The following is a 23,632-nucleotide window of genomic DNA, read 5'->3' on the forward strand; positions in this document are numbered from 1 at the left end:
TCCTTCTGTAGATACAGGATCAGCAAATGAAGATATTTGCCTAAGGCCACAAAGCTAAGTTAGTTGCAGTAATGGGTATAAAACTTCTTATTCTTAGTCCTGTGTTCTTATTATACCATGCTAAATCAGGATTAATCTAAAGATATTAGGACTGGGTGCAATGGCTCATGCCTGTAATCCTAGTACTCTGGGAGAACAAAGTGGGTAGATTGCCTGAGCTCACAGGTTCGAGACCCATCTGAACCAGAGCGAGACCCTGCCTCTAATTATAGCCAGGAGTTGTGGTGAGCATTTGTAGCCCCACCTACTTGGAAGGCTGATGTAAGAGAATGGCCTCAGCCAAAGTTTGAGGTTGCCATGAGCTATGACATCAAAGCACCCTACAGAGGGTGACAAAATGAGACTCTGTCTCCACAAAAAAAATAAATAAATAAAAATTAAAAAGAAAAAAATACTTGTCTGCATTACTTTCATAATTTTAAAACCCAGTCACAGCCTTGATAATGCTTAAGTTCCTTTCTACTACTTTAGTTTCTTCTTCTTCTTTTTGGCAGTTTTGGCCTGGGCTGGGCTTGAATCCACCACCCCCGGTATACAGAGCTGGTACTCTACTCCTTGAACCACAGGCACTGCCCCTAGTTTGTTTCCTCTTAACTAATTTGGCAGAGAGAGGAAAGAACAGAGTAAAAAGTTGGCATGGAATCACACATACAAAATTAATACTTACCTTGTGCGACAAAAAGAGACCGTCATTTTTGCAAGGTAAAAAGCTGGAGATTTATTACAAAACATGTCATCTTTAAAATACAGCCATGTGTCACTGAATGACATCTAAGAAATGTGATGTTAAGCAATTTTGTTGTGCAAAAATCATAGCGTGCACTTACACAAACCTAGATAGGATAGCTTACTACACGCCAAGACTATTTGGTATAGCCTATTGTTCCTAGGCTTCAAACCCATACAGCATGTTATTGTACTAAATACTGTAGGTTACTGTCATACAATGGTAAATATTTGTGTAATGAAATATATCTAAACATAGAAAGATATAGTAGCTGGGTGTGGTGGCTCACGCCTATAATGCTAGTACTCTGGGAGGCTGAGATGGGTGGATAGCCTGACCTCATGAGTTCAAGATCAGCCTGAGCAAGAGCAAGAACCTGTCTCCAAAAAAAAAAAAAATAGTTGGGCATTGTGTCAGACACTTATAATCCCAGCTACTTGGGAGGCTGAGGCAAGACAATTGCTTGAGTCCAAGAGTTCTTTTTTTTGGGGGGGAGGAGACAGAGTCTCACTATGTCTCCCTTGGTATAGTGCTCTGGCGTCACAGCTCACAGCAACCTCAAACTCAATTCTCTTGCCTCAGCCTCCCAAGTAGCTGGGACTACAGGTGCCCACCACAATGCTCGGCTATTTTTGTGTTGTAGTTGTCATTGTTATTTAGCAGGCCCATGTGTGGGGTTCAAACCTGCCAGCCCCAGTGTATGTGGCTGGTGCCCTAACCACTGAGCTACGGGCACCAAGCCTGAGCCCAAGCGTTTGAAGTGCCTGTGAGCTATGACACCACGGCACCCTACCAAGGGTGACAAAGTGAGACTCTGTCCCAAAAAAAGAAAAAAACAAAAGATACAGTAAAAATATGGTATTATAATTTTATGGGCCTCTGTCATCATTGACTGAAACATTGTTATGCAGTGTATGACTGTAACATATATGTCTCCACCTTAGCAGATATCTCAATTTACAATGCTACAAAAAAGTGACGTTTGGGAATTCAACACTTAATTTTCTGCATTAGACTTGATATCTCCAAGCTAGAATCACTTTGACTTTATTGCTGAAATACTACACCACCCTCAGTATATGGGGCCAGTGCCCTACTCACTGAGCCATAGGCGCTACCCAAGATGAACATTTTTTAAAGGCCTACTATTGAATTATTTGGGAATAGCATCCAAGTACTATATAGCCCTTGGATACAGGCAGCTAAACAAAAATGCTAGCAAGATGGGAAAATATATAAGTACTAGAATTATTGTTTTGATTTTTTTCCTTAAAAAAGTTAACTACAGGCGGTGCCTGTGGCTCAGTGAGTAAGGTGCCGGCCCCATATACCAAGAGTGGCTCGTTTGAACCAGGCTCTGGCCAAACTGCAACAAAAAATAGCCGGGTGTTGTGGCAGGCACCTGTAGTCCCAGCTACTTGGGAGGCTGAGGCAAGAGACTTGTCTAAACCCAAGAGCTAGAGGTTACTGTGAGCTGTGACACCATGGCACTCTACTGAAGGGCGACAAAGTGAGACTCTGTAATTAAAAAAAAAAAAGTCAACTACAGTGGTGGCTCTAGCCTGTAATCATAGCACTCTGGGAGGACAAGGCGGGTGTGTGGATTGCTTGAGCTCACAAGTTTGAGACCGGCCTGAGCAAAAGCGAGACCCCCCCATCTCTACTAAAAACAGAAAAAATGAGGCAAGAGGATCACTTTAGCACAAGTTGGAGGTTGCTGTGAGCTATGAGGCCACAGCACTCTACCCAGAGTGACAGCTTGAGACTCTGTCACAAAAACAAACAAACAAAAAACCAAAAAAGTCAACTACATTTTATTTATTCTAGTTCCTAGGCTTCAGTGCTAGGCATCAGAAATAACAAAAATGATTTCCGATCTCATGGAATTCCAAGTCTAGAGCTACAAAGAAGAACAGATACTATCATCTATAATTGGTGAGATATAAGCTATAAGAAAACTTCAAGATAAAGTATGGGAGAATATAGTATAGTCAATAACTGATTTTGACTGGGGGTCAGCAAAGGCTTCACAGAACGAAACTTAAAATTGGTAAATGGTCCAGCCTGAATAAGAGCAAGACCCCGTCTCTAGTAAAAATAGAAAAAAAGCTAGCTGGGTGTTGTGGCAGGGCGTCTGTAGTCCCAGCCACTTGGGAGACTGAGGCAAGAGGATCCCTTGAGCCCAAGAGTTTGAGGTAGCTGTGAGCTATGACACCAGGGCACTCTACCTGAGATGACAAAGTGAGACTCTGTCTTAAAAAAAAAAAAAATTTTTTTTTGGTTAAGTTTGTAAGTTAGTCTAGAGAAGGGTAGAACTTGGGGGGAGGGTTCTTAGGAAGCAGCTGAGATACATGAAAGTGCTTACTCCAAGTGCCTTTCACCAAAACCTGAAAAGGGCAGGGAATGAGGAAAATAAAAACTGGATAGAATAAACACTCACAAAATCTCAGTTCATAAATCAGGTGCTTTTTAAAGCAAACATTTAAGATGTCCTGATCAATTTTGCCTAACTAGAGATTTAGCTCTTTAACTTTTCCTGGAGTTGGAAAAGGTTCCAGAGGGAACCTGGAGGGAGTTGGGGAACGACATGGAGAAGCATAGGACTGGGAACAAGCCTGTCGTTATTAAAAAATCTGAAACAGGTGCCTAGTCGAGTGCCTTTATCACAGTTTGCACACAGTAAATGCTTATTCAAATGAGAGGCCAAAGGAGTATCAAGGATGTTAGAACTGCTTTCTCAGGCTTTTAAAAACCAATCTATCTGCTTTCAACTGAGAGGCCATTAATTCATAATCTCCCTTACTTTTTTATTCTTCCTTCAGCTTTCCAGGCATGCCATCCACAGACGCAGATCACTGTCCTTTATCCAGTCCTACCCAGGAGATGTACCTGGGTAGCATTTTTCCCTCATGACACACACACAGTCAACTCCACATGTCCAACTTTACGCTTCTGAACTCAGCAATTAATTATTTCACTAGCTGGTGAGTCAGTGCAGCACCCTGCATGTGGGCTGAGCCCTCTTGGCTCATGAACACATTTGAACATCAAGTAGGTGGAAGAGGAAGTACATGTAGTGAGAATAAGATAGAGTTAGCCTAGGGCTAACATGATACAGCTAGTCTGCTCTGTTTAGGTCTTAAGCGACCTTTATCTCCTATCTCTCATTTTCACTGTTTTATAAATTTAACTCTCACTCTAAAAATGTCTGTCTTAAGTAGTTTAGGTGGATTAATTTAGGAGATTAACTTTTAAACGAATGTTACAACAGATCACTAAATTATACTATTATTTAAAATAAAGGTTAATATAGTTTTTACTTTAAACTTACATAAAACTATAATTAAAAAATGAAAAAGCAGAACATCTTAGGCTACTCTCACTGTTCTCTAGAATCGTCAGCCTTCTCACAAAGTTTGTGACAAGCGTCTGGATCCTCTTGGTCCAATAACAGAAGGATAGAATGACAGCTGAAATACATCCCATAAACATTCTGTCACTACAATCGGCTTATGCTTGTCTAGAATGACCCCGGGGAGATGGAAAACAGGTATAATGCTCAACAACACCCCACATTCACAGGGCTGTTGAGGACAAAGCGGAACGGCGATGGGGAAAACCTGATGATGGTAACCGACGTTTTGTCATTCAGAGACAGACGCTGCTAGATCATCGGGACCGCGATCTGGCAGGAGGAGGAAGGCGAGGACGAGATCGGCTTTGCGAGCACCTAGGTTTTGATGAGGCTACCGCACAACGCTGTGCTACCGAGTGGCAGACAACGGACAGATCAGTGGCTCCGGCTCCTGAGCGCGGCTCCATCACCAACCTGCGACCTTGGGCAAGTAGCGCAACCGGGGTGGGGGTCCACTTCCTGTTCCACGGGACTGGGAGGACAGAACGAGCTCGGAGAGAACTGAGATGACTATGTTTAAAGCTCTGAGCAGCGGTGAGACTATGTTTAAAGCTCTGAGCACGCAATTCATTCTCGTTTTTTATTCTTATATTTGTTTTCATCGATTTTAGGGTCGTATAAGTGACGTTTCTGGCACTTTGCGGGGCGGAGTCTGAGGGACCCCTGGGTGGCGCGGGACCTAGGACAAGACGTTCCTTTTCTGGTCTTCAGTTTCCCTCCCCGCCCAGCACTCCCGGGCGCCCGGCGGGGCAGCGCCCCTCCTGGGTGGGGAAGCTCCCACCGCCGCGTACGCTGCGCCAGGGGCGGGGCGGGGCGAGGGTGGGGCCTGGCGAGGGTCTCTCCGGCCGCCCCACCTGCCGCCGCTCACCTCTAGGCTGTAGTTGCCCCGGATGGCGGTGAAGTCGTCCAGGGCTTCGGCCGCGCTCCCTTCGTCCAGGTTCAGCTCCTGGCACAGAGCCTGCAGCGCCTCCCCGGCCGCGACCACCATCGCCGCCCCTTCGGCTTGGGGCTCGTCCTCGAACATCCCCTCTGGCCCTGCGGGCGGCGCACCGCAGCCCCCGACTTCTTTCTCCCTCCCGGGCGCACTACCCACAACCACCCGCGCCAAAGCGCGCGAAAATCGGCCACTGCAGAGCGCCATCTCTTCGTCCGTCTGCCTCCGCTTGTCGCCTAAAAAAAAGTCCATTTTTTCTCCGGAGCTCCCAGCCATCCCTCTTTGGAAATATGACGAGAAGGCTGACCTTGAATCCTGAAAAGTCCTGGCCTTGCCCTCGGCGGGCCGTGGGAGCGCACAGCCCGCGGAACAAATGGAAAGCGGAGGGATCCTTATCCAGCGCGCAGCTTCTGCTGGGAGTTGAAGTCCTTCCCTGGCTTCGCAGTCCTCGGCGTGGCCCTTGTCATTTGGTTAGGCTACTTGGTTTAGGCCAGGCTGGGCTGCTTATAGGAAGGTGGCCTAGTGAATCGAGCCTGCCAGCCTCTGGGTCGGTAAGTTTCCTACCGCGCCAGGATGTCAAAGTTAAGCTGACTGAGCTGTGCTTAGGCACGGAGATGGGAATATAACAAGCAGACCCCTGATGGGGGAGTCTCTTAGGATTCTCCCCCAGGCAATGTTTTTCAACCTTTTTTATTTCATTGGCATACTTGAAACTATGCTTAAACGCCCGTGGCACACTTAAATTATGTCGATCAAAAAAGAAAATATAGGGGGACGCAGTGGCTAACCCCTATAATCCTAGCACTCTTAAGAGGTGGGTGGATTGGTTTAGCTCAAGAATTGGAGACCATGGCTTGGTGGCTCGGGTGTCAGCCACATACACCGGAGCTGGCGGGTTCGAATCCAGCCCGGGCCTGCCAAACAACGATGACAACTACAACCAAAAAAAAAAGTTAAGAGACCAGCCTGAGGAAGAGGGAGACCGTGTCTCCATTAAAAATAGAGAAATGAACTAACAACAACAACAACAACAAAGCCTGGCATGGTGGGTGCCTGTAGTCCCAGCTACTGGGGAGGCTGAGAGGAAGAGTTTGAGGTTGCTGTGAACTGTGATGTCATGGCACTCAGAGGACAACAAAGTGAGACCCTGTCTTAAAAAAAAAAAAAAAAAGAACATGCTTACTGTGCTTTGAACTTCTTTTGAAAATAATTAATGATCTTTACATTTTTTCACCGCACACCTAAGATCTTAGGGCACACCAGTGTGCCCCTGCACACTACTTGAAGATCATTGCCCCAACGTCTCAGTGCCCAGTGAGTGGTTCACTGAATGACCAATCTGAAGGACTGGTGAGGAGAATTAAGGATTGACACTGGCCCATCTCATTTTAATCGCTGAAAGATGCCAGCTGAGACGACTGTAGTAAGGGGCTGCTTTCTCACTCCTTGGACTCGGAACTGTCCCAGTAAACAGTTATTAATATTTCCAGCGTAAAGGAATAGGCTGAGCATTAGTCAGTCTGGAAGCAAAGTGATGTTTTAAAAAGATAAATCAGAACATGTCACTTTTTTTTTTTTTTGAGACAGTTTCACTTTGTTGCTCTCAGTAGAGTGCTGTGGTGTCACAGCTCACAGCAACCTCTAGCTCTTGGGCTTAGGTGATTCTCTTGCCTCAGCCTCCCGAGTAGCTGGGACCACAGGCGCCCACCACAACACCCGGCTATCCTTTTGTTGCAGTTTGGCTGGAACCGGGTTTGAACCTGCCACCCTCGGTATATGGCGCCCTACTCGCTGAACCACAGGCGCCGCCCACATGTCATTCTTTCGCTTGATCCCTCTTGCCTTTAAAAATATATCCAGGGGTCACTCAGAAGCAGGGAAACCGGGAAACAGGGCAAGATGGTTTACATCTCTAATGGACAAGTATTGGACAACTGGAGTCAGTCTCCATGGAGATTATCTTTGTTAACAGATTTCTTCTGGGGAATAGCTGAGTTTGTGGTTTTGTTTTTCAAAACTCTGCTTCAGCAAGATGTGAAGAAAAGAAGAGGCTATGGAAACTCATCTGATTCCAGATATGATGATGGAAGAGGGCCACCAGGAAATCCTCCCCAAAGAATGGGTCGAATCAATCATCTGCAAGGCCCAAGTCCTCCTCCTATGGCTGGTGGATGAGGAAGGTAAATGTCTGCTCTAAGAAGCAGACAAATGGACAAGCACATTCATAGCAGAAGGAAACCATCAAGAAATGAAGGGCCGACCACAGTGGACAAATAGATGAATGTGTGCGTCTAAACAAGGATTGCTCTGTGTCTTCACAGATGAATGAGGTCAGGCTGGGAATTCTCTCTGCAGAGAACTGGCCTGACTGACATGCAGTTCTATAAATGCACCTTTTGTCTCATCTTTTTTGTATAGTTTACTAAAATCTTAATAGTTTTAATAAGTAAATATTTTTAGGTTGCAAAAGTGATTCTTCATCTTTATATATTTGAATCACAAACTCTGAATCTGAAGAAATAAAAAGGTGTGCATTCAAAAAAAAAAAAATAAATAAATAAAAATAAAAATATATCCAGGGCGGCACCTGTGGCTCAGTGAGTAGGACGCCAGCCCCATGTACCAAGGGTGGTGGGTTCAAACCTGGCCCCGGCCGAACTGCAACAAAAAAATAGCTGGGCGTTGTGGCCGGCGCCTGTAGTCCCAGCTGCTGGGGAGGCTGAGGCAAGAGAATCGCATAAGCCCAGGAGCTGGAGGTTGCTGTGGGCCATGTGACGCCATGGCACTCTACCGAGGGCAGTAAAGTGAGACTCTGTCTCTACAAAAAAAATATATATATATTTATATCCAGATTCCTTTCCACACCTTAATATTTCCAGCGTAAAGGAATAGGCTGAGCATTAGTCAGTCTGAAAGCAAAGTGATGTTTTAAAAAGATAAATCAGAACATGTCACTCTTTCTCTTCTTTTTTTTTTTGAGACAGTTTCACAAGCCCCTATGTGATCGGGTTCCACTTCATCTAGTTCATTTAACACCCTTGAGGTATTTAATTAGGTTCAGGCCCACTTTGGGTTTTTTGGGTTTTTTTGGCAGTTTTTGGCCAGTGGCAGGTTTGAACCCGCCACCTGTTCTATGGGGCCAGCACCCTACTCCTTGAGCCACAGCACCACCCAGCCTCACTTTGTTTTGAAACCTTGAAAATGCCAAGCTGGTGCTTGCCTCAGGCCTTTCACACATGTGGATCAAACTGCCTCAAATGGTTCTTCACCAGATCTTTGATTGTGTCCCTCACATCATTCAAGGTCAACAAAATGTCACCCCCATGGGCCATCTCTGAGCACTGTATCTATCTGATCCCTTTCTCCAACAACCCATTTCATTGTCTCCATAGCACTTTACCACCATCTGAAATTATCTTGTTTCTTGACTGGCTCTTCCTATTAAAATGTGAATTACACGAGAATAGGGTCCTTCCTTATGTGTTTTACTATATCCCAAAGTTTAGATTAGCACTTGGCACATAGTTAACACTTGGTACTCGGTGCAGCGTGTTTAAAAAATTACAGAGCCCCCCCCCCAAAAAAAAAGACAAAAAGAAAAATTACAGAGTCCCTTGTTACTTGGATGAAGGAAGGAGTTATCAGACAGTGGGAGATAGATCAAGATAGGTTTCAAAGGTTCTCATATGCCCCATTAAGAGCCTGGGCATTATCCTCAAGGGAATGGAGCTGATGATTGGTCTGTTTTGGGCAGGTGCCTCTAGCTGTAGTATGACAGGCACATGGATTGTATAGGGTGGAGATTAGAGGCAGGGAGATGGGGGGCCAATCCAGCCTGGGAGATGGAAGTCTCCATCTTAGATCTTTAAGGAGATCTGCTGCTGAAGATGGAGGAGTCCCAAATAACATAGGTGTCCATCTTCCAAGGTGAAAGGAGACACTGTTAACTAGGATGGAGTACAAGCAGAGATGTGATATCAGTTTTGGAGCTGTTAGGTGCAGGATGCTTGCAGGAAGTTTAAATGCAAGCTGTCGGTTCCTAGAAGCCCCGTCTCTCCTGGAAATTTCTCAATCTTTTACATTCTCCACATATAGAGAGGGGTGAGACTTGGGACTTTAGTGAGCAGAAACTCAGAAGTTTCCCCCAAAACTCAAACTCAAATTGACCCATTCATATGGTACGTCTAATTCTGCTACTTCTAGAAAGTAAAGCTGCAATTGACTTCAGGACTATTTCATCATTCTCCAGAGGGTGTTATCAGCACAAAAGCCTGCCCGCAGAATCTCTGCCCATGAATATTTACTTAGAGGACTTGTTATGGGCATTACGAGGAGATCTTTCTCCAATGCCAAAGGGCTTGTAACAGGTTAGCACCCTTCCTCTTAACTTTCTTTACTGCCAACAAAGACATATCAGGATTAGTGGAGATGAGATAGATGGATAAAGGTCCTTTTGAATGGCTCCTTAGTTTTTTAGTTAACCTACTTATGCTTATTTACGAGAACTTCCAGTTCAGTAGAGCATTCCAGAAGTGGGGTCAGCCTAGATACGATGATTTGGAAATGTCCAGGCAGTATCTGAAGCTAAGGGTGCAGGTTGATATCAGTCAGGGAATGTGTTGGCATGGGAATTGACCCAAAGATAGAATCCTTTGGGCGACCAACATTTAGGGGAAGGGCAAATTAGAGGAGAAAATGAAAAGAACTGGACAGAGGCATAAAAACAATAAGTAGTATCTCAGAAGCTGGCAAAGAACTTCATGAAGTCTAGTGTTGCAGAAAACCCAAATAGGTTAAGAAATTCACAGAAGTCCTCATATATTTTCTTTTCTTTCTTTCTTTTTTTTTTTTTTAATGCAGGTGAGTTGTTACACACTCCTTAGCAGATTCCGACTCTATGGCCATGTTCTGCTTCATCTATTATCTCTCCTTTGTTTCTAGTGACTTTTGCCAGAGCAGTTTTGTATAGCACAATCTGAGAATAAGCTTGATTACTGTAGCTGAGGGCCTAATGGGAGGAAGGTGAGAAAGTTGAAGTAGGAAGTAAAAAAAACTTCACTCCTCTACAATTCTAGAGAAGCTGGAAAACAGAATATCATTAGTTAAGAACCTAACTCACAGGGCAGGGTGCAGTATCTCATGCCTGTAATCCCAGCACTCTGGGAGGCTGAGGTAGGTGGATCACCTGAGCTTGGAAGTTAGAGACCAGCCTGAGATGGAGCTAGACCCTGTCTCTAAGAATAGCTGGGCTTTGTGGCCAGCATCCATCATTCCAGCTACTCACCAGGCTGAGGAAAGAGAATTGCTTGAGCCTGAGTTTGAGGTTGCTGGGAGGTATTGACCCCATGGCCCTCTACCAGGGGTGACAAAGTGAGACACTGTCTCAAAAAAACAAAAGAAAAAGCCCTATCTCATATATTAGCCCTTAAGGAGAAGGTCTTGCTGGAAACATCAAACATGAGACGGATGTAATACCCAAAGATAGCAACATAAAACAATCTTGGTGAGATTATCCCTCCTTGTTTATTTCCTTCCTTCTTTTTGAGACAGTTTTACTTTGTCGCCCTCATTCGAGTGCCTTGGTGTCAGCTCACAGCAACCTCAAACTCCTGGGCTGAAGCGATTCTCTTGCCTCAGCCTCTGGAGTAGCTGGGACTACAGGTGCCCACCACAACACCTGGCTATTTTTAGTAGAGTAGAGGTCTCCCTCTGGCTCAGGCTGGTCTCAAACTCCTGAGCTCAGACGATCTACCCACCTCAGCCTCCCAGAGTGCTGGGATTACAGGTGTGAGCCACCACACTGGGCCCTAACCTGCTTGTTTCTTTTCCTTGTATCAATGTCCTCATTCATTTAGAGAAGCTGATGTTCTCCTCCTTTTAAATAGCCCCTATGTGGGCGGCACCTGTGGCTCAAAGGAGTAAGGCGTCAGCCCCATATGCCAGAGGTGGTGGGTTCAAGCCCAGGCCTGGCCAAAAACTGCAAAAAAAAAGAATAAATAGCCCCTATGGAGGAGCAGTATATATGTTAGAAAATACAAGGAACTGGAATTAAGAGCTTAGTCTAAATCCTAGCACTGCTACTTACTGATTTTTGTGATCTCTGGCAAATTATTTAACCTCTCTGACCCTGTTTTCTTGTCTGTAAAACAGCCATAACAATATAGCTAAGTTGCATAATTATGAAGGGAAACATAACATGTGAAACTTCTATACAAATAATGATTACAACTTATATTTCTTCTATTTTCCTACTGCACCAGAACCAATTGGCTGCTTTCCAACCAACGTTAATCTGTTTAGTTCTACATCTCAATGTAACTTATTCTTTTTTTTTTTTTTATTGTTGGGGATTCATTGAGGGCACAATAAGCCAGGTTACACTGATTGCAATTGTTAGGTAAAGTCCCTCTTGCAATCATGTCTTGCCCCCATAAAGTGTGACACACACCAAGGCCCCACCCCCCTCCCTCCGTCCCTCTTTCTGCTTCCCCCCCCCAATGTAACTTATTCTTAAATGCATGAACTTAAATGACTGAGATAAGGAACGGGTTCACTTAGAACAAATAGGCCAAATTTATAGAGATTAAATCATGCATCTGTATAATATATCTCTGGAAGTTACATAAGAAACTGGAAACAGGCTTGGCACCCTTAGAACAGTGGTTACAGCACCAGCCACATACATTGAGGCTGGTAGGTTTGAACTCTGCTGGGCCAGCTAAACAACAATGACAACTGTAACAAAATATAAACAACAACGGCAACTGTAACGAAAAATAATAATGGCAACTGTAACAAAATATAAACAACAATGGCAACTGTAACAAAATATAAACAACAATGGCAACTGTAACAAAAAATAAACAACAATGGCAACTGTAACAAAAAATAACCAGGCATTGCGGCAGGCACCTGTAGTCCCAGCTACTTGGGAGGCTGAGGTAAGAGAATTGCTTAAGCCCAGGAGTTGGAGGTTCCTGTGAGCTGTGACACCACAGCACTCTACCCAGGGTAACATAGTGAGACTCTGTCTCAAAAAAAGAAAAAAAAAAGAAAGAAACTGGAAACAGTAGTTGCCTATGGGAAGAGGAATTCAATAGTTGAGAAATAGGAATAAGGAAACTTACTTTTTACTGTTTGCTTTTTTTTGCAGTTTTTGGCCAGGGCCACGTTTGAACCCACCACCTCCAGTATATGGGGCCGCACCCTACTCCTTGAGCCACAGGTGCCGCCCTTGTGTATCTTTTTTTTTTTTTTTTTTGAGACAGAGCCTTAAGCTGTCGTCCTGGGTAGAGTGCCGTAGCATCATAGCTCATAGCAACCTCCAACTCCTGGGCTCAAGCGAGTCTCCTGCCTCCACCTCCCAAGTAGCTGGGACTACAGGTGCCCGCCACAATGCCCGGCTATTTTTTGGTTGTAGCCATCATTGTTTGGCGGGCCCAGGCTGGATTCGAACCTGCCAGCTCAGGTGTATGTGGCTGGCGCCTTAGCCGCTTGAGCCACATGTGCCGAGCTGCCCCTGTGTATCTTTTTGTATCTTTTGAACTTTGTGCTTCCTCCAAAAACTAACTAGACAAATAAAATGTATGCTGTAGAATAAAAGAAATGGACCATCACATACGAATGCTACGGTATTTAGGATACTTTTTTTTTTTTTTGAGACAGAGTCTTACTTTTTCGCCCTCCATAGAGTGCTATGGCATCATAGCTCACAGCAAGCTCAGACTCTTGGGCTCAAGTGATTCTCTCTCTCTCTCTCTTTTTTTTTTTTTTGAGACAGAGTCTCACTATGTCACCCTCAGTAAAGTGCTAAAGTGCCTGGTTCACAGCTCACAGCAACTTCAAATTCTTCAGCTTAAACAATTCTCTTGCCTCAGCCTCCCAAGTAGCTGGGACTACAGGTGCCCACCACAACACCCAGCTATTTTTTTGTTGCAGTTGTCATTATTGTTTAGCTGGCCTGGGTCAGGTTTGAACCTGCCAGCCAGGGTGTATGTAGCTGGTGCCCTTACCCACTGAGCTATGGGCCCCACCCTCAAGTGATTCTCTTGCCTCAGCCTCCCAAGTAGCTGGGACTACAGGCACCTGCCACAACGCCTGGTTCTTTTTTTAAGATATGGGGTCTCTCTGTAGCTCAAGCTGGTCCCTGTGAGCTCAGGCAATCTGCCCGCCTTGGCTTCCAGAGTGCTAGGATTATAGACGTGAGCCATTACGCCCGGCCTAAGATACTTTTTTTTTTTTTTTTACTACTGTTTGTATTGATAAGCTCAATTCATTAAAATTGCACCTAAGAACTTCTAAGCATTTTGTCATTTCAGAAACATTTTCTTTGAATATTTGATTAAAAAATATTGTCTCAACTTGGCGCTTGCAGCTCAGCAGCTAGGGTGCCAGCTACATACACCAGAGCTGGCGAGTTTAAATCCAGCCTGGCCCTAAATGACAACTACAACCAAAACATAGTCGGTCGTTGTGGTGGGCACCTATAATCCCAGCTATTTGGGAGGCTGAGGCAAGAGAATCACTTAAGCCTAAGAGTTTGAGGTGGCTGTGAGCTGTGATGCCACAGCAGTCTACCGAGGGCGACAAAGTGAGACTCTGTCTAATATATATATATATATAGATATAGATATAGGTATAGATATAGATTCTCTCCTCTTTCCACATTTTAATCTAATTAATAGCTGGACATGTTTTTCAGATTTTCAGTTTCATCACCTTCCTACCCTTTTCCCATATCCCTGCTTCCTCCTTTGAAAACATTTCCCTTTCTATATTCATTCTAGCAATTCTGTTAAAAAAATAAAAAAGAGGTGGTAGCAATTCCTTTTTAAAGATTCTTTGATATACATAGGAACCATTTTATTGATTGGTTGATTTATTTAGAGACAGTGTCTCACTATGTCCCCTGGGTAAGGTGCCATGCATCACAGCTCACAGCAACCTCAAGCTCTTTCTTGGGCTTAAGCGATTCTCTTGCCTCAGCCTTCCAAGTAGCTGGGACTACAGGCACCCACCACAACACCCAGCTGTTTTTTTGTTGCAGTTATTGTTTAGCTGGCCCAGCCAGGTTCAAACCTGCCAGCCTCGGTGCATGTGGCTGCACTGTAACAATGGTACTACAGGTGCCAAGCCTGCAGGAACCATTTTAAATCAGTGCTGTCCTCCTTGGATATGAGATGAAATGACAGAAGGCATAACTGAAGTATTTGGCAACTGGAATTCTGTTTAAGTAAGATAAGTTATCCTATGTGCTAGGAAGGCATCACCATTTTTCAGGAAGGACAGAATCTCTCCCTCCCCTACATGTTTTATTTGCATAACAGAAGGCATTTGTTAATTTTCATTTCTCCTTTTTCTTCTGTTTTGTCCTTTTCCTCTGTTGGGTTCTGAGGAGGGTTTTGGAAGAGATAGGAAAAACAGCTGCCTAGGTTTCAGGGATAACAGAAAAATACCACTCCTCACCCTTACCTCCAACCCCATCTTGAAATACCTTTTCTCTCAATTCTGCCTAAAATTTCTTAATTACAGGTTTGTGCCTTGGCTTAAGAACTCTATCCTGTTAAAAAGCAAGATATTTTGGAGGTGCTGACCTCATTAAACCTTGCATTATTAATCGTTTACACATAAGGGTGAAATTATTAGATCCTTTCATAAGAGGGAGACTCCCAAAACAGAGTATGGAGCCTTGTACAGTTTTATTTGCCAGGAGTGGTGCCTGAGACCTTGTCCCTTCCCCTATCTCTTCTTTTATTACATGATCATTTAATCTTTCTTTCTTTCTTTCTTTTTTTTTTTTTTTTGAGACAGAGTCTCATGCAGTTGCCCTGGGATCGAGTGCCACGGAGTCATAGCTCACAGCAACCTCAAACTCTTGGGCTCAAGTGATTCTTTTGTCTCAGCCTCCCATGTAGCTGGGACTACAGGCACTCACCACAATGCTGGGCTATTTTTAGTAAAGTTGGGGTCTTGCTCTTGCCCTGGCTGGTCTTGAACTCCTGGAGCTCAAGCAATCTGCCTGCTTGGGCTTCCCAGAGTGTTGGGATTACAGGTGTGAGCCACTGCTCCTGGCCCTTATTTAATCTTTAGATAAGATAAAAAAAGAATGTTTTATAAAATAGGTATCTCAGTATAAGGAGCAGAAGCAATACTTAAAGTAAAAAAAGTAAGAATCTAAAATAATAAAGACACAGACCAGAATAGATAATAAACAATACCTCTTAATAGTATGTGATAAAAATAAAACCAAAATAACATTCTGTTATATTGAACTTTTATTTCAATATATTTTAATAACATTTATGTCCAGAATTTTTGTTTTAGATATTTTACAAATTCCATAAAAACATAAACCTGTCTTTGAGGGAGATCATTATATAAAAATAATGGAGCCATCTGGATTAAATAGACTTGCTAATGTAATCACTGTTAAGTACTTCTTCAATCCTTCCCAACTACTGAGGTAGTTCAATGAAGAATACTCCTCTGTCTCTTAATGGATGATCTCTATGAATTTTAACCCAATAAAGCACAAATAAAATAGAATAAGCATAGTTGTGCTTGCTATTTCTATGGTGGTATCACTCAGAAAATAACAACCCACCTAACAGGGAAGGAACTCTCTGGCATGAATATGAGCAAAGAAAAAGGATTCATTCAAACTCTTATATGGCACTGACAATTTAAACTGTATTCTACTAAACCTAGTCCCTGAAAGCATAAACCCCTTCAGTTTTTGGATTTGAAAAAATTAAATTCATCCATTCATTTATTTTTAAACATAGAGGTATAAAGACAAGTGTATTCCAGTCAGCAGAGGTCTGTTTTCTGCTATGAGACAGGGATAGTTCATGAGAGCAGACCAAGGACTGAAAAAATATTCTTCGAGAATCATTACCACTTTTTACTCTTACTCTGCTTCCTCTGTGGTATAGGCTGCACATCCTACCCTATTAAGAAATAAAGGAAGGTACACTAACATTTGGGGAAGAAGTATCAACCTTTGTATTTGATAAATTATTTGAGTATCTCTTTATAACATTTTTATTACATGAGTTTGAAGCTTGAGTTCAGCGACTAAGATTAATTGTAGAGTAGATCTGTGTTTATTCACAATTGCAGAAAGAGCAGATTGGAGAATAGCAGAGCAGATGAGTCAAGGATGTGGGCTTCAGAGCCAGACTATTTGGGTCTGAGTCCTGGCCTTGTTATTTACTAGTTGTGCAACCTTGGGCAAGTCACTTTCATATTTGGTTCCACATCTTCCCCACCTATAAAATGGAGATGGTTACAAGGATTAAAAGATGTTAATTATACTATGCATAATGTACTTGGATCAGAGTTTGGCTCTTTGTAAACACTCAGTAAACGTTATTTGTTTTCATTGAGTTATCCACAAAATGGATTAATTCAAAAGTAGGGAGTAGAGGTGGCTGCATACAATGAGACCAAGTTGAATACAGCAAGGGAAACACATAGCTCAAATGTGTTGTGTTGAAGGTTAGCATCTGGGGGAGGCGTCTGTGGCTCAAGGAGTAGGGCGCCGGTCCCACATGCCAGAGGGGGCGGGTTCAAACCCAGCCCTGGCCAAAAAAAAAAATAGGAATTTTTAGGGCGGCGCCTGTGGCTCAGTGGGTAGGGCGCCGGTCCCATATGCCGGAGGTGGCGGGTTCAAACCCAGCCCCGGCCAAATTAAAAAAAAAAAGAAGGTTAGCATCTGGTGATCACTCTCACGGTGTACTCATAGCTCTGCTTGAGGGTGAAGATTTAATCCATCAGGCAACTAGGAGCTGCATTTTAGCTCAAAACTCCTGTTAGCCCCAGATATAAAGACCTCTCTTGGACAGTAGTCATCTTGAAGCCACAGTTGGCATATGATATCCCTCAAAACAAACCCAACTCACTATAAATCATGGATAAATTTGTTCCTAAAGATGTCTTGGCAGAGGGATGGGGGTAGGGATGAAAGGAGTAGGACCGCGTGAATAAGGATTCATATCGCTCACTGTACAACAAAAACTCAATGGAATTCACCACTGGATGGTTCTTTTCTTTATTACCAGTTGTCCTAGTTCCTTTCTCTTCCCCACCTCCATGAGGCCTCGCCGTTTCACAGCTAGTTGAGCTCTGCCTCTCTGCTTATGTTCCTCAACCAAACAAGAGCCTGAGAATTAGACCGCCAGTGATCAAATTTCTTTCTCCCTTCCACATGGAAAATTTCTGCTTGTAAGAAAATTTTCTCCATCTAAGCTTAAAGCAGATAGTGGATATTCAACAAATAATAATTCTTGTCTTAGAGCCATTTAAGGATCTGAAAATAGTTGTAGGAGGGAGAAACAGGAAAATGGGGTGGGGAAGAGGGGATATATTGGGATAGACTTAGTGTTATATCACTTCAGAAATATTTTTCTTGCTTGAAGGTTTATTTGTTTATTAAAAAAAACTTTAAGGGGGTGGCACCAGTAGCTCAGTGGGTAGGGCACCAGCCACATACACCAAGGCTCGTGTGTTCAAATCCGGCCCACACCAGCTAAAAGTAACAATGACAGCTGCAACAGAAAAATAGCCAGGCATTGTGGCAGGCGCCTGTAGTCCCAGCTTACTTGGGAGGCTGAGGCAAGAGAATCACTCAAGCCCAAGAGTTTAAGGTTGCTGTGAGCTGTGATGTAACAGCACTCTACTGAGGGCGACATAATGAGTCTGTCTAAAAAAAAAAAAAAAAAACTTTAAGGGAAAGGCCAGAAAGGATTTCATAAAAATACATCATTAAAAATAAAAGTGTAGGGCGGTGCCTGTGGCTCAAAGGAGTAGGACGCTGGCCCCATATGCCAGAGGTGGTGGGTTCAAACCCAGCCCTGGCCAAAACTACAAAAAAAAAAAAAAAAGTGTAAGAATGGATTGTTATTTTAATCTTTTTTTTTTTTTTTTTTTTGAGACAGAGTCTCACTATGTCACCCTCAGTAGAGTGCTGTAGCATCACAGCTCACAGCAACCTCCAACTCTTGGGCTTAAGCAATTCTCTTGCCTCAGTCTCCCAAGTAGCTGGGACTACAGGTACCTGCCACAATGCCCGGCTATTTTTGTTGTTGTTGTTGCAGTTGTCATTGTTGTTTAGCTGGCCTGGGCTGGGTTCGAACCCACCAGCCTCAGTATATGTGGCTGGCGCTGTAACCAGTGCACTACTGGTGCCAAGCCAGTTATTTTATTCTTAAGATTATTGATAATTAAGGAGCCTGGGCATTGACAAAAGAGCCAATAATACTTACACTAACATTAACATTTATTTAGTATCTCTTCTGAAGCTGTCCTTGAACTATTTATTATAACTGGAAGTTTCTGTATTATCTGGCATGCCTAAAAAACTCAGTAGATTTTCCACTGTATCTGCAAATTAAAACTAAGGGCTGCCCTCCCCCCACAAAAAACATGTTGCAAGTTATTAAATGGGTGGAAGTAGCTTCATGCTGGCATTGTTTTAAGTCTAATAAAAAGAAATGGGTCATTAGTCACTTCTATGGTTTCTAAAAGTATTAGCTTTTACCTGACTTGCTTGCCTTGCACTTCTAGGTAGGGAGACAGCCCACAAGCTTCCTCAACCAGGAAACCCTCTGCTCAGGTTCTGGCTCAGCCTTCACCTTCTGGACTTGGAACAGAGCCTGGGAGGCGATGACACGCAGAGAGGGCTCAGGGTCCTGCAGAAGACCTGTCAGATCTAGTGGCAGGAACAGCAGGTTAGAGGTGAAAGCCCCTGAGGTCTATGGGAATGAACATCGCTCTACACACCAAGAAACTCATACGCCCACAGCAACTGAGATAAAGGATGAACTTTTTCTAAGCTTCTGTCTAAAAGTTTATCTGTGAATCAACTCTAGTTCTGACCTACAAGATTTACGGGTTTCTGAGCAGTCAAATACTTCCTTGCAATAATCACATTCTAAGAAGTCTACTTAAAGTCAAATTATCTGGATCTGCCAAGCCATGTATAATGTTAATCTCTAAGTTCCTGTGTTAGTCCTAGAGATAACTCTTAAATCATTATTCCCTTTTAATTTTTCAAAACCTTTTTATTTTTGAGTTTTCTTACTGCCAAAGAAATACACATTCATTATGTAGAAAATGTAAACAATACATGCAAGCATGAGAGGAAAATTAAAGTTGCCCACAGTTCTGCTATCTAGAAATAACCATTGTTATTTTGAGTGTTTATCTTTCTGGTCTCTTTTTTAATGAATTTACTTACATTGTATGCTTTTTTTTTTTTTTTCCCAAATGAAACCATATGACATAATAATTGCTTTATTTTTTGAGACAGAGTCTCACTTTTACACCCTTGGTAGAGTGCTGTGGAGTCACAGCTCACAGCAATCGCAAACTCTTGGGCTCAAAAAACTTTCAGTTAGAAGAATAATTGGGCAGCACCTGTGGCTCAGTGGGTAGGGCACTAGCCCCATATACCAAGTGTGGTGGGTTCAAACCAAGAGATCCTCTGCTTCAGTTTTTCATTTTTAGTACAGACAGGGTCTCACTCTTGCTCAGGCTGGTTTTGAACTCATAAGCTTAAGCAATCTGCTGGCCCCGGCCTCCCAGAGTGCTAGGATTACAGGTGTGAGCCAATTTAAAAATTCTTATAGGCTAGGCACTATGGCTCATCCCTGTAATACCAGCACTCTAGGAGGCAGAGGTGGGAGGATCGCTTCAGCTCAGGAGTTTGAGACCAGGCTGAGCAAGAATGAGAATTCGTCTTTACTAAATAGAGAAAAATTAAGGGGGCGTTGTGGTGGGTGCCTATAGTCAGTTCCAACCATTTGGGAGACTGAGGCAGGAGGATCACTTGAACCCAGGAATCTGAGGTTGCTGTGAGTTAGGCTGATGCCATGGCACTCTAGTCTCAGCAACAGTGAGGCTTAGTCTCAAAAATGAGTAAATAGGCTCAGCACCTGTAGTTTAATGGTTAGGGCACCGGCCACATTCAATGGGTCTGGTGGGTTCGAACCCAGCCCAGGCCTAAACAACGACATCAACAACAACAATAAAAATAGCCAGGCGTTGTGGTGGGCACCTGTAGGCCCAGCTACTTGGAAGGCTGAGGCAAGAGAATCGCTTAAGCCTGAGAGACTGAGGTTGCTGTGAGCTGTGATGCCATAGCACTCTACGGAGGGCAACATAGTGAGACTCTGTCTCAAAAGAAAAAAAGAATAAACAAATGAATAAATAAATATAAAATTTCTTCTAAAATATTTTCCATGGCTATTTAGTTTTTTGTTTGTTTGTTTGTTTTTTTTAAGGCAGAGTCTTGCTGTTACCCAGGGTAGAGTGCTGTGGCATCAGCCTACCTCACAGCAACCAACCTCGAACTCCTGGGTGTTCAGGCCTTCCTCTTGCCTCAGCTTCCTGAGTAGGTGGGACTACAAGCACCCGCCACAACACCCAGCTATTTTTAGAGACGGGATCTTGCTCTTGCTCAGGCTGGTCTTGAGGCTGGGTGCTGGTCTTGAGGCTCAGTGCTGGGATTACAGGCATAAGCCACCTCACCTAGCCACACACCTTTAATTTTATACAATATTTAAATAATTTTGTGAATGAAATAAAATATTCTTGTTTTTCTTTTTTTTTGAGATAGAGTCTCATTCTGTTGCCCTGAGTAGATGCTGTGGCATCGTTGTGGCACACAGCAACCCTAAACTCCTGGGCTCAAGAGATTCTCTTGCCTCAGCCTCCCAAGTAGCCGGGACTACAGGTGCCCACCACAATGCCCAGCTAGTTTTTCTATTTTTAGTAGCGATGGGGTATCCCACTCTTGCTCAGGGTGGTCTCAAACGCCTGAGCTCAAGCAATCCACCTGCCTCAGCCTCCCAGAGTGCCAGGATTACAGGTGTGAGCCACCATGCCTACTTATGAAGTAAAGTTTCAACTTTGTTTTGCCTTTTAACTGAGAATTTTACCCTAATGGTGTCATGTCAGTGCTGTAAAATTTCAAATTTTAGAGCATTTCAGATTTTGGATTTTTGGATTGTGAATTCTTAGCCTGTCTATAATTCTACAGTATGGTATGCTACAATTTAAGTAATTCTGTATTGCTTCTAATCAAGAATATTTTCCATTTTCACTATTCTAACTAACACTAAAATGAACACTCTCTAACTATTTCTCTTTATCTTCATAAGCTAAATTCCTAAAGTAGAATTGATAAATCAAAGTATATTCTTAGTTTAAAGGAGTTTGAAACATACTACTAAACTTCCCTGTTAAAAAGTTGTATTAATTTATGAGTCAAGCAAGGTGGCTCATATCTGTAATCCCAGGGATTTGGGAGGCTAAGGTGAGAAGATTGCTTAAGGTCAGCAGTTTGAAAGTAACCTGGGCAACACAGGGAGACTCTAAAAGTTTTTAAATTTTTAAAAAATTATCAGGCATGGTGGTATGTACCTGTAGTCACAGCTACTTGGTAAGCTGGGAAAGGAGGATCATTTGAGCCCAAGAATTCAAGGCTGTAATGATTACACCACTGCACTTGAACCTGGGTAACAGAGCGAGACCCTATCTCTAAATAAAAGAAATATCAATTCATGTTCATTCAAGCACAGTGTATCATGATATCGGTTTTCCCTAAATACATTAATATTCAGGCCGGGAGCGGGGCTCATGCCTGTAATCCTAATACTCTGGGAGGCAGAGGTGGGGGGGGAACTGCTTGAGTTCAGGTGTTCAAGACCAGCCTGAGGAAGAGCAAGACCCCCATCTCTAAAAAAAAAAAGAAAGAAAGAAAAAACAATGCCAGGCATTGTGTCAGGTATCTGTAGTCGCAGCTATTTGGCAGGATGAGGCAAGAGGATCATTTGAAACCAAGAGTTTGAGGTTGCGGTAAGCTGGGACACCATGGCACTCTACCCAGAGTGACAAAAGGAGACTCTGTCTCAAAAAAAAAAAAAAAGATGCATCAATATTGAGTATTAATTGGTAATCTTTGTGACACAAACAGATGGAGGAACATCCCATGCTCACAAATCAGAATATTTTTTTTTGAGACAAATCAGCCATGGTGTGATATAGCTCATAGCAACCTTAAACTCTTGGGCTCAAGTGATCCTCTTGCCTCAGCCTCCCACGTAGCTGGGACTACAGGAGCCTGCCACAATGCCTGGCATTGTTTTTTCTTTCTTTCTTTTTTTTTTAGAGATGCGGTCTCACTCTTGCTCAGGCTGGTCTTGAACACCTGAACTCAAGCAATCCACCCACCTTGGCCTCCCAGAATGCTAGGATTATAGGCATGAGCCACCTGCTTGGCCTAGTTTTTTATTTTTTATTATTATTATTTTTTTGAGACAGAGTCTCACTGTCTCACCCTCAGAAGAGTGCCGTGGCGTCACAGCTCACAGCAACCTCCAACTCTTGGGCTTAAGTGATTCTCTTGCCTCAGCCTCCCAAGTGGCTGGGACTACAGGCACCTGCCACAATGCCCATCTATTTTTTTGATGCAGTTGTCATTGTTGTTTAGTAGGCCCAGGCCAGGTTCGAATCTGCCAGCCACGGTGTATGTGGCCCGTGCCCTAACCACTTAGCTATGGGCGCCAAGCCATTTTTTAAGTAATGTTTTGCCTTTCAACTCATCATGTTTATTTCCAACATGTCACACTTTACTAGCTTTCAGTTTCTTTCACTTGCATTGAGATCTGCCTACACGTTCAACAGAACACATGAAAGGAACTGAAGCTTATTCTGTCATGAAATTGGTTTAAATTGATATTTAAATTTGGGGGTTCTTTTTTGGTTTAAATTTATCTTAAAATTATTTGTGGTAAATGATATAAATTTGTTCAAAAAGAGTATTAGAACATCCTATTTCTAGGACAGATAAGTCACTGCTAGGGAAGGAAGGGGATGAGATTTTTCTATCAGGTTAAACCACACGAGATTGCTAATATTTGACTGCTTTTTACTTATGAAATGACAATTTCATGTAGTTCATCCTAATATATATGTACATAATTTTATATGTGTATATACTAGATCTTCCATATAGATAATTTTTTTTTCTTTGAGACAGAGTCTCACTTTGTCGCCCTTGGTAGAGTGCCATAGCATCATAGCTCACAGGAACCTCAAACGCTTGGGTTCAATCAATTGTCTCGCCTCAGCCTCCCGAGTAGCTGGGGCTACAGGTGCCCACCACAACACCTGGCTACTTTTTTTAAGAGACAAGGTTGTCTTGCTGTGGCTCAGGCTGGTCTTGAAACTATGAGCTCAGGCAATCCACCAGAGAGCTAGGACATACAGATAACTTTTGAATGATAGAAATCTTTGGTTTCCCAATGTTTTATTGTTTATTTTTTAATTGTTGGGGATTCATTAAGGGTACAGAGCACCAGATTACACTGATTGCATCTGTTAAGTAAAGTTCCTTTTATAATTGTGTCCTGCCTCCATGAGGTGTGTCACACACTGTGACCCCCCATCCCCCTCCATCCTTCCTTCTCTCTGCTCCTCCATTCTGCCACCC

At 43.1% G+C, this 23,632-nt stretch overlaps 2 protein-coding genes and 1 pseudogene across 5 annotated transcripts in view; 1 reads left to right on the forward strand and 2 right to left on the reverse strand.

The window, feature by feature from the left end:
* RBL1 (RB transcriptional corepressor like 1) overlaps positions 1 to 5,386 on the reverse strand; it is a 73,593-nt gene extending 68,207 nt beyond the window's left edge. For all 4 annotated transcript variants that reach the window (XR_008376447.1, XM_053573547.1, XM_053573548.1 and 1 more), the window contains exon 1: positions 5,071 to 5,386. Coding sequence is in view for 3 of the 4 variants with exons in the window: in XM_053573547.1 (XP_053429522.1) it covers positions 5,071 to 5,343 (273 nt within the window). In the remaining variant the exon portion in view is untranslated. The remainder of the gene's footprint in view (positions 1 to 5,070) is intronic.
* A 1,649-nt stretch (positions 5,387 to 7,035) lies between these two features.
* On the forward strand, positions 7,036 to 7,664 carry LOC128573957 (selenoprotein K-like; annotated as a pseudogene).
* Positions 7,665 to 16,152: 8,488 nt separating this feature from the next.
* The window catches only part of MROH8 (maestro heat like repeat family member 8), an 84,662-nt gene continuing 77,182 nt past the window's right edge, over positions 16,153 to 23,632 (reverse strand). The window contains exons 23-24 of the mRNA XM_053574868.1: positions 18,677 to 18,847; positions 16,153 to 16,406 (exon numbers count right to left, since the gene is read on the reverse strand). Of these exons, the coding sequence (XP_053430843.1) occupies positions 18,699 to 18,847 (149 nt within the window). The 3' untranslated portion in view covers positions 16,153 to 16,406; positions 18,677 to 18,698. The remainder of the gene's footprint in view (positions 16,407 to 18,676; positions 18,848 to 23,632) is intronic.

This window comes from Nycticebus coucang, chromosome 21, assembly GCF_027406575.1.
Source record: "Nycticebus coucang isolate mNycCou1 chromosome 21, mNycCou1.pri, whole genome shotgun sequence".
Lineage (NCBI taxonomy): Eukaryota > Metazoa > Chordata > Mammalia > Primates > Lorisidae > Nycticebus > Nycticebus coucang.